General features: G+C 47.0%; 1 protein-coding gene across 1 annotated transcript; it reads left to right on the top strand.

The window, feature by feature from the left end:
• Window positions 1–472: 472 nt before the first annotated feature.
• On the top strand, window positions 473–1426 carry LOC311225440 (odorant receptor 131-2-like; the record flags this gene model as incomplete). Its single annotated transcript, XM_084310719.1, has 1 exon — window positions 473–1426. The coding sequence occupies one exon, from the start codon at window positions 473–475 to the stop codon at window positions 1424–1426; it is 954 nt and encodes a 317-aa protein (XP_084166845.1).
• Window positions 1427–10205: the final 8779 nt, after the last annotated feature.

Raw genomic sequence — 10205 nt, 5'->3', positions numbered from 1 at the left:
TATCATCAGACATTGATAATGCTGTAGCGGGCTATTTTCTTTTTCTGGGGATATGTGCATTATTACAAATATGAATGGGTTTAGGTGAGTAGGTGGGTATAATGTGATCCTGCTCAAGCCTTATACATTACAGTGGCTGATAAGCAGGTATAGTCTAATCATGCATCAGAAATTAGGTAGGTATACTATAAGATAATAACTTATTATACCCAAGGTGAAGTTGCATTGTTGTCAGCAGCATTACACTGTAACGAATCATAGAGAATATACTACAAAAAGTAAACAGGGACATTATATGAAGAATACATTGATATAATGCATGTAATGAAATAAATGCTAAGAGGTTAAACTACAACTGAGTTCACAAGTAGGCCCTCTACACCACTGCTCTTTCGGAAGACAATGAGAAAATACTAGAACGTTGACTTAATCTTTCTCACTTTTTCAGATTTGCTTCTGCTCACACCTGGAGATGCAGAATCTGACTCACCATCCAGACAACGCAACATCACAGAGGAGCCTGTCTGTGACAATCAAGGTGTGCGTGGTCGTTCCCTTCTTCTGCATCTTCCTCTTCTGCATCGTGGTCATGTTGCACATCTTTGCAACTCACAGACAACTTCAGGACAGCTCACGCTACATCCTGTTTGCCTACATGCTGGTCAACGACACCATCCAGCTACTGACCTCCGTGTTGCTCTTCCTCTTCGCCATGGGCCGGCTGGAATTCGCCATCGTCTACTGTGTTCCACTGCTCTTCTTCGCCACTGCCACCTTCCAGAACACGTCCCTGATCCTCGCCACCATGTCGCTGGAGCGTTACGTGGCCATCTGCTACCCCCTGCGGTGCCCGGCCGCCTGGCGCTCCGACCGCATCTGGGTCATCATGCTGGCTATCTGGCTGATTAGCTGCATCCTCCCTTTAGTTGACTTCTCCCTCGGAGAACCTGCGCCCGGCGTGGACGTCCTCACCACCCCTGTGTATTGCAAAACCAACCTCCTCAACACGTCGCGCATTCAGACACTGTTCAAGATCTCCCTGAGCGGGCTCTTCTTCATGGTGGTGGCCGCCATCATCATGTTCACCTACATAAAGATCCTGCTGGAGATGAGGAAGATGAGACAGGACAAAGCGTCTGTGGGCAAAGCGATGCACACCGTGTTACTCCACGGCTTCCAGCTGCTGCTGTGCATGTTGGCCTTCACTCACCCCATCACCGAAAACCTCATTGTCCTCCATGCTGGGTGGGAGATGGTACACTTGGAGTTCTTTAACTACTTCTGTTTTATTCTCATGCCACGCTTTCTCAGCCCACTCATCTATGGCCTACGGGATGAGAGCTTCAGGGGGCACATGAGGAAAGCTGTCCTGTGCTGTTCACATAGGGTCAGCCCCAGAGCCACTGGCAAGCCACAGGTGAAATGATCTACTACTGGTTGGTTTTTCCATTATTAATTTTTTTTCTTATATTATCTAACTGAATAGTTGCTGATGTACAAATATTTCATCTTGCATCTATGTTATTTTAAAAGGTTGACTTTTGTAATCCAAAAAAAGATTTCTGTACATTTATGGATTTACTGATGATACACACATTTGCAAATACACGAGAGACACACGTTTAAGTTAGAGTGCACTACTGAGTGCAAGTAGTGTAGCCTACTAGAAAGGTTGCTGGATTATTTTGTATTTATTTGAATGTTGTGCTATATGTACAGATCTGTATTTGCTTATATGAGACACTTGTGAGATGCTTATGTTTCTATTGAGATATTGTGTGGTCTTTTGTCAAAAGCAATCCCCAGGGCACAAGACTTTACACAACAAGCTGAACATGTCATATCCCACAAAAGTCTGGTGGCATAGACCCCTCTGTGACACCAGTGCATCTCAGGAAGATACCCCCTCTGATCCAAACACATTTGTTTTGCTGTGCCATCTACATTAATAAGTGTCCGCTGGAAGATCGATGAAGGTATATCTCGTTTTTATTCCACCTAGCAGTTAAATACCTTACAAAAAAGTATCATGTTAGTTTGATTGTCATTTCATTTTTAGCATTGTACCGGCCATTCTAATAACTTACAGTGGTACTACCATGGCAGAGGAAAGAAGAGAATAACTCCCTTTGGTGTGGACTCTTTAAACCATGATACCAATGGTAAAATCATTGTGTATCCATGATTCCTTGGTCACTACCATAATATCATGATACTTTTTTGTAATGGTGTATTCAGATTTCTAGAAGCACTTATTTTCTTCATGTGTGGTAACGAGGCAATTATTATTATTTTCTTTTATATAATTGATATTGGTAATTATTTGTTAAAGGTCACATGAATTTCAGTGGGCTTAACGATAACAACAATATTATTTAAAGGAGTACTTCACATAAAAACAACACATTTATTTTGCACATAATCTGCATATCCCAAGATAAAGACAAGGATTGCAATATGGATTGCTCTTTCTCTCATCTGCATCATTTCATTGAGCTGTAATTAACACAACACAAGGATTCAGTGTCCTCTGATGACATCACATGAGGAGATATTCAAACTCGTTAACTCTCAATAACTCAAACTAAATTAACGTGTGCAAAACCGCTTAGAGCCTTGGGATACGTGGGCGATGTATTTTGGTTAAGTGCCCCTTTAATCCTCGCCTGTCGGCGTCACGCTGTGTTCCTATCAACCAACAAGTTGAAAGCTAATAATTCAGAAACTTTTATTTCAGTGTGTTCAAACCTCTGTAACTCTATTACAGTAGCATTCAGAGTGATTCTTCTTGTTGTGGAAGAAAATTCTGAATGTTTCATTTCAAAAGAGGACAGATTCATGCATGTGCTATAAATGGTTCAAGAATAGCTTTCAAATTACTTTGGGTATATGCAATCGACAGGCGTTTTATGCAAAATTTGCAGGACTGTTAAGAGGTTAAGGATGATTATGTCAGACTAGAGAATTGCATGAGACACAGAAAATGTATACTGTATGTCAGAGTTTAATACATTTCCTATATATAAAGTATTATTTTAGTTGATTTGCATTTATTGTGTTATACCGTATGGCCATTTCTATGGAAAACTAGTCTGTGCACCTTCTCATTCCTTCTCATCCACATCCTGTATGGCCTTATATGGCCCAATGTTGCTTTTTTGAAGTGCATAACATACACACATAGGTGTCACTATAATCCAAATTGTGGATGTGTGGTAAGCATCTTAAAACAGAACTGTCTTTCCTTTTCCGAAATGGAACTTTTTCAAATGTAAAAATAATTGAATTTTCTGCAAACTAGCAAGTGTTAGCAAGTTTAATCAAGCATAAAAGGAATAGCACATGCATCGGCACTAAATATAATCATAGGAGAAAAAATCCAGGGGAAAAACTGTATGAAATGTATGTACATATCACTCATTTATGTATTTAGAAAATAAATCAAAGATTGTGCAATAAAATAATCATTGATTTAAATACATTCTTTATGTATTTCTGATTTAAAAGTAAGCATACTGTTGTGGAAAGGTTGTTTGACACAGCAGGAGACGATATTTCCAATTGTAACAAATAGGTAATTTATTTAAGAAAAGAAGTTCTTTAACAGCAAGAGCTATGGGTCAAAGATGATCGCCACAGCTTGAACAAAAACACTCTGTCCTGGAACCCTTTGCCTGTCCCTAAATCCCCTCTCAGTCCTGCCCCCATGACAGATATGATGACGTATCACATCATGTCAGATCTGACATGACGTACATTAAGATGATACGTAGATTTAACATCGGAGAGAGAGAGAACATGAGGAGAGATAAGCAAGATATGATATCCACACACGATATGATGTAAAACATTAAGAACATGAAGAGAGAGTGAGATGTGTGTGTTTGTGTGTGTGTGTGTGTATGTGTGTGTGTGTCTGTGTGTGTGTGCGTCTGTGTACAGACGTGTGTGTATTGTATGTGTGTATTGTGACACAGGGAATGTGTGTGTGTGTCGGTGTGTATGTCTGTGCGACTGTGTGTGTCTGTGTCTGTGTGTGTGCTGTGTAACTGTGTGTGTCTGTGTGTGTGCTGTGTAACTGTGTGTGTCTGTGTGTGTGTGCTGTGTCTGTGTGTGTGCTGTGTATGTGTGTAAGAGAGAAAAGACACAAGATTAGAACACACGATATGATGTACTGAAATGTCCATCTGCTATCTTGAGGCTGTTTTAAGAACATCAGCCAGACTGTCGCCCTAGTGTCTTTGAGCCCTGCTAGTTGACCTATATTAAACTAGTCAAGACTAACCCCTTTCCTACCTCCACCCTCGTATACACATTTTCCCCAACATTCCCCCATTTGGGGCTATCCCTAGTCCCACCCAAATCATATAACCAAGAAAATGTGAACGTCTAACTAAACAAGAAACCTTACTTCATTCACTGGACCCCTAACGGACCAACAAAGGCTGACTACCGTTCTCATAATAAACACAAAACCGCTCAAAACAAGAGTAATAATAAAACATAAAAAAAAAAAAAAAATACCCCAATTTATAATCCTAACCTGACAGACAAATCCCCCCAACCTCCACCGCTTACCAAATGAGCCACAGTTCCGGCCGGAAACCGCGACTCTCATCAGGGAAAGGAGAAGTTGACCGTCAGAACTAAACATAGAACATCCCTCCCAAAAAAAATGACATTGTCTCTTCCATAACATTGAGTCCCAGTGTCCATCGCTCAGCCCCCCTTCCATGCCCACGCCATAGTCTCCTCACCGTATTGCCAAAAGTCACATTTTGCCAATACAGCAACCACCACGCCACACCTCCAGTCCTCGTAGAAGCATGTCCCCATGCCTGGACGGGAGGCGCTGGTACCGACCTCACCACGTGTCCCCCCATCTTCGACGGGAGGTGCCCATCTTGCCCACTGCGTTAGCCCCCCCCTTTGTCCCTCCAGTCCCCAGAACCGATCCCCCGACCACTTCTTCTCAATGCTTCCTCAGGCTCAGAACCGACACTCTGCCGATGCCCCTTCCCATTCCGGTTTGACCAGGACCACAAGTAAAATAAACAAAAAATAATAAAAAAATAAAAAACAATGCAATGATTTTCAATGGTTGCAATCTCTATGCCGAAGGATCATTAGAAAATCAGACTAAAATTCCTAGTTAAAGGAATAAACCAACAAAACTGCACTCAGACCATCCCCCGTCACTCTTAAAGGAAAGAACCAACAAAAAGAAAATGTCCCTACCTCACCATACCCCTAATCCTCTATCCCCTCGTCTCCCTCTAAGGCAGCATAAAGCTGAGGATATGGCCCGATTTGTGGCTCAATCTCTTTCTGTCCCACCATCAGCATTTGGCTCGTTACGTGTGAAGTTACCAGCCTACCCAAGAGAGGCATACCACAACAGAAAAGGAGAACCAATATCAACCCTGCCACCCCGATGGATATCCCCGTCTGCATCACTATGCTTCCCCACTGTCCCAATCTTTCCAACACCCCACTCCCCCACCATTCTTCATTCCGGCCAGAATTCCCCCTCAACTCCTCCCTCAAATCCTTCAGCTTAGCCATGGCCTCGGAGAACTTTCCCCCTGGCCCCACATTCGTTGGAATGAATGTGCAGCAGTACTGTCCAAACATGGAACAGACTCCACCCTTCTCCGCCATTAACCAGTTCAGAGCCTGTCTATTCTGCCACGCCACCGTACTGGTCGCGTGCATCTGGTCCCCCATTGCATCCAACGCCTCCTCGGTGTAATTGAGATACCGCTGCTGATTGTAAAACAAATAGTTGATCCACCCGGTGTTCTTATTGACCGATATCCATGGCAGAATAGACTCAAACCCTGCCGCAATCTCATTCTTAGCCATGAACTCGGCTGGAATGCCCCTTGGCTGTCCTATGCTGTCCAGATACACCCTTGGGTCTGCCTTGTAGCTACGCTTCGTTCGAGAGATAGGAGACTCAGAAGGTCCTTCCGTCACTGATAATGGTAGGACCACCATTGGCATGATCGCCTGAACCCGGGCACATCTACCTGACCAATCTAAAGGAAGTGTATTCCTCAACCTCCTACCGCCGCAGAGCCAGTATTGGTCCGCCAGTGCCATATCCTGGACATGAAAAGGGCAAGCTACAGGCCGTGGGTTGGTATCCACTCCCTTTAACACGACCCCGTGTCCACACTTTCCTTCTTTCGTACAGTTAGTCGTGATGCTCCAAATAGTAGTGCATTGCCCCTCTGCCACCTCCCCTACATCCCGGGTCCCCTCCTTTTGCAAGCACTCGAAATCCTTGGTCAGCCATAGTTTGACACCTCTGGGTATTGGCAACCCCGTCGCTACCCCCTGCACACGTACATCCAATTTCCTACACCGTTCCCGCATAGTGACATCCTTGAAATCCGTGACGTTTCCTGCCGCCTTAAAACGACTAGAGCCGAGAAACCCCAAACACTCTGCCTCGCACCAAGGGCGACTATTATGGGGCCCCTCCCATGCCTCTGCGTCCCTGTCACACTGAGCCCAACTGAACTTCGTGCCCTTCACCAGCAGCCTATCCGGACGTGCCTTGGAGCAGACATAACAATCCTCTATCTGATTCTGCGCGCTCGTGTACTGGACCCACTTAAACCACTCATTCCCTAAAGCCGCCCTATACATCGGGTCAGCCTCCGGGTCTTCCTCGTCATAGTCATAGTCGCCCCCATCTTGTTCCCCGGAAGGAAGCAAACCCCTCAACCTGGCCCAGAGTGAGCCCACTGAGTCCCTCAACGTTCCGGCTGTCCTCTGGAACATATCCTGTCCCCCCACCTCTTCCGACTCAGTGTCCTTGACCTCCCTTTTTCCCCTCACCCCTGTCCCCTGTGATTGGTTCGGGACAGGCTCAACTCTCCTATCTACCCCCACAACCCGATGCTCGTTAGTATAATGGTAAGTATCCCCGCCTGTAACGGGGGAATGGTCAAAATCAAAAACATGCCCTTGCGGTCCTACGGGAAACACCCCGTTTGGTTGTAGTCTTATCTTCTCCCCCCCTTCCTCGATGGAGGGAAAAGGGGGCGCCTGATTCTGAGCCTGGTCATGAAAGTCTGCTGGTACTTGAGCCTGAGCGGGACCCCGTGGGACTCCTACCCACTCAAACCCGTCATCCTCAAGGACGGGTCGACCGTGACGGTTCTTAATGACGTCGTTGTGCCCGGCCGACCGTCCGCACACTGCTGCCAACATCTGCGGGAGCATCAGCAGGCACTGCACCTTCCAGTTGCCGTCTCGGACCCTCCATGTCGGGTTCTGCATAACTGCGATCGATTGTATCCCCCAAGAGATCGCCGCTGGCCTTTATGCAGTGATTGAAGTGGAACCAGGTCGCTGATCCTTTGACTTGGACTGCCGTTCCAGTCGATCGGATCACCTCGTACGGGCCCTCTCTCCGGGGTGATGACCACTTTCTCTTGTGGACCTTTACGAAGACCAAGTCCCCAGGGATCAGTCTCGGTTTGGTGGCTTCCTTCTCCGCCTCCTTTTCCCCCTTTCTCTCCTTTCTCTGCTCCTGTCGAAACACAGCTTCATGTATTTTAGTCACTTGCTGAAGATATTTTTTCAGATCTTGCTCAAAAATATCTAATGCCGGGCCCCTAGCCAGGTGTCTAAATGGCGGTGCTGGCATGCTGCGGCCTGTAAGCATTTCATGCGGTGTTAGCTGTGTTTGGCGGTTTACGCTGCTTCTAATCAGAGCAAGTGGCAAAGCATCAATCCAGTTAAGCTTAGTTTGCATACAGATTTTCAACAGTTTGTTTTTAATGACCAGATTGGCCCTTTCCACCTTCCCCTGCGACCCGGGACTATAGACACAGGAAAGGCGCTGTCTTATACCTAATTTCTGCATCAGCCCTTTAACCACCTTGTCGATGAACTCGCGGCCATTATCGCTTTGTAATATCGTGGGAATTCCAAATCTCGGAATGACCTCGCGACACAGGAACTTGATCACTGTGTCCGCGTTCTTGTGTTTAGATGGAATGGCCTCAATCCAGCGACTAAAGCAGTCCTCTACTACCAGGAGGTATCGTTTGCCCTGCACTGGCGTTATCATGTCTGTATAGTCCATAATCAGATGTCTGAATGGTCCCTCAGGGAGGGGTGTGTAAGCCGCCACTGTCGGTACTCCTTTGCGCACATTGCCCTGTAAGCATGTTAAACACCTGGCTAGTGTAACGTCAATTTGTGCCTGAAGCTTTGGGGACCAAAATCCCATTTTCGTGATTCGTTTCAGGGTCTCTGCTCTTCCACAGTGCTCAACACCATGAGCCTCAGGTATCACTAAGGACAGAAGATCGATGGAGGCGACTATCAAACCGTTATGACTCCTCCACAGACCATCTGCCCCCCTTACAGCCCCCCTCTCCGTCCACGACTGTTTCTCGGCCTGCGTGGCTGAGTCCTGAAGATCACTCAAATTATCCTCAGTTACCTCAGTCGTCAGTTCGGCCGCAAACATCAGAACAGCCGTGGACGGCACCGCAGCCGCCGCCTTCGCGGCCTCGTCCGCCGCATTGTTTCCCGTCGTCACAAAGGACAGGTCTTTTCTGTGTGCCTGGCACTTTACGATAGCAATGCTTTTGGGCAACTTTACAGCCTGAATAAGCGCCACAACCTGCTTGTGGTGAAGGATCGGTGAGCCGTCCGATTTCTTAAAGCCTCTTGCCTTCCAAATGGCCGCGAATAGGTGGCATACGCCATGCGCATACGCAGAGTCTGTAAAGATGTTAACCGTGCGATCTTTAGCTATTATGCATGCTTCTGTTAGTGCTATTAGTTCTGCAAGCTGGGCCGAACATGGTTGCATGCATTGTTCGGCCTTTCTTGTTAGTGTTTCTCCGTTAGGTTTGCACTGTACGACGGCGTATCCTGACCTTAAATTTTCCCCCTCCCGATAGCAGGACCCATCCACAAAAAGTGAGAGTTCTGCTATCGCGAGCGGGTCGACTCCCAAATCAGGACGGAGTTTCACGAAAGCCTGTACCTCCACCTCACACTCATGCGGTTGACCCTCGCTCGGGAGTGGTACCAGATCCGCCGGGTTACTGCCGTGGCATGTTTTTATCGTAACGTCCGAGTACTGCAGGAGCCTCATGTAAGCCTGTTGCCGTTGGCTGGTCAGAACAAATTTGCCTCTTTCAATCAAGTTTGCCAATTTGTGATGTGTCCAAATGCAAATGTCATATCCCATTGTCACGGCCGTTGCCTTCTCATACATCAAATGTGCGGCGGCCAGGGCCTGATAACAAGGTGGCAGACCCTGCTCTACCGGCGAAAGAGCTCTAGAGTAATATGCTATCGGTTGTTTTTCCCCAAGAATCCGACCGTCCGAACATACTGTCCAGACTGGGGTAAGTGAGCGGCGTATTTTTGCTTTATGCAGGAAAAACCTGCTCCAGTGTCTGCCATCATCTCTGTTAATTTGCCCTCCACTAGGACCTGCAGAATAGGTTCTTGCTCAGCTCCCTTGGAAACCACAATCATTTGATTTCCCCCCGTCGCATTCTCTGGGCACCCCTAGTGATTACCCCCCTGGTTTCGGGGCCCTCCTGTCTCCCCCTGGTCGTGGGGCCCTTGTGACTCCCCCTGGCGCACGGGTCTTCCATACTCCGAGCCGGGACGGTATGGTTGCCTACATCTCATTTCCCTGTGTCCCTGCATGCCGCAGTTCCAACAGTGGAAACGGGGAAACTGTTGTTCGTTCCCCGGTCCCTGTGTAAACCGTGGGCCTGATTGCCCATTCCCTGCCTGCCGCCTGGACGCCTGGTTCTGTGAACTATAGCCATAGCTTCTCACTACCTGAGGTGCAGGCGGGGGTCCCTGGTCCTGCATGGGTGGAGAGGTAGCAGATGACACCATTACTGCCTGCAACCTCCTTTGGGGCTGCAGTTGTTGCTGAGTTAACTTCCTTGAGTCATTTCTATCCTGATCCCTGACTTTCTGCTCCTGAGCCCTTTGCTTCTCCACACTATGTGTTACATGTGCACAGAACAAAGGATAAGTCATGTCCATTAACCCCACCACGTCTTCCAGTCTATTCTTAACCACCTCTGGAAGCCCTCTCATCACACTTTCTCTAAACATCGCTCTCTGCAACGGGTCAATTTCTGGGTTGTGTCCTAGCTCACCTCTCCACTCCTTCAGTATTTTGTTCACATAGCACATGTTCA

Source organism: Notolepis coatsorum (assembly GCF_963971535.1).
Source record: "Notolepis coatsorum genome assembly, chromosome: 1".
NCBI classification, from domain to species: Eukaryota; Metazoa; Chordata; class Actinopteri; order Aulopiformes; family Paralepididae; genus Notolepis; species Notolepis coatsorum.
The sequence above is the reverse complement of the archived record's forward strand: the minus strand, read 5'-3'. Positions and strand labels throughout refer to the sequence as shown.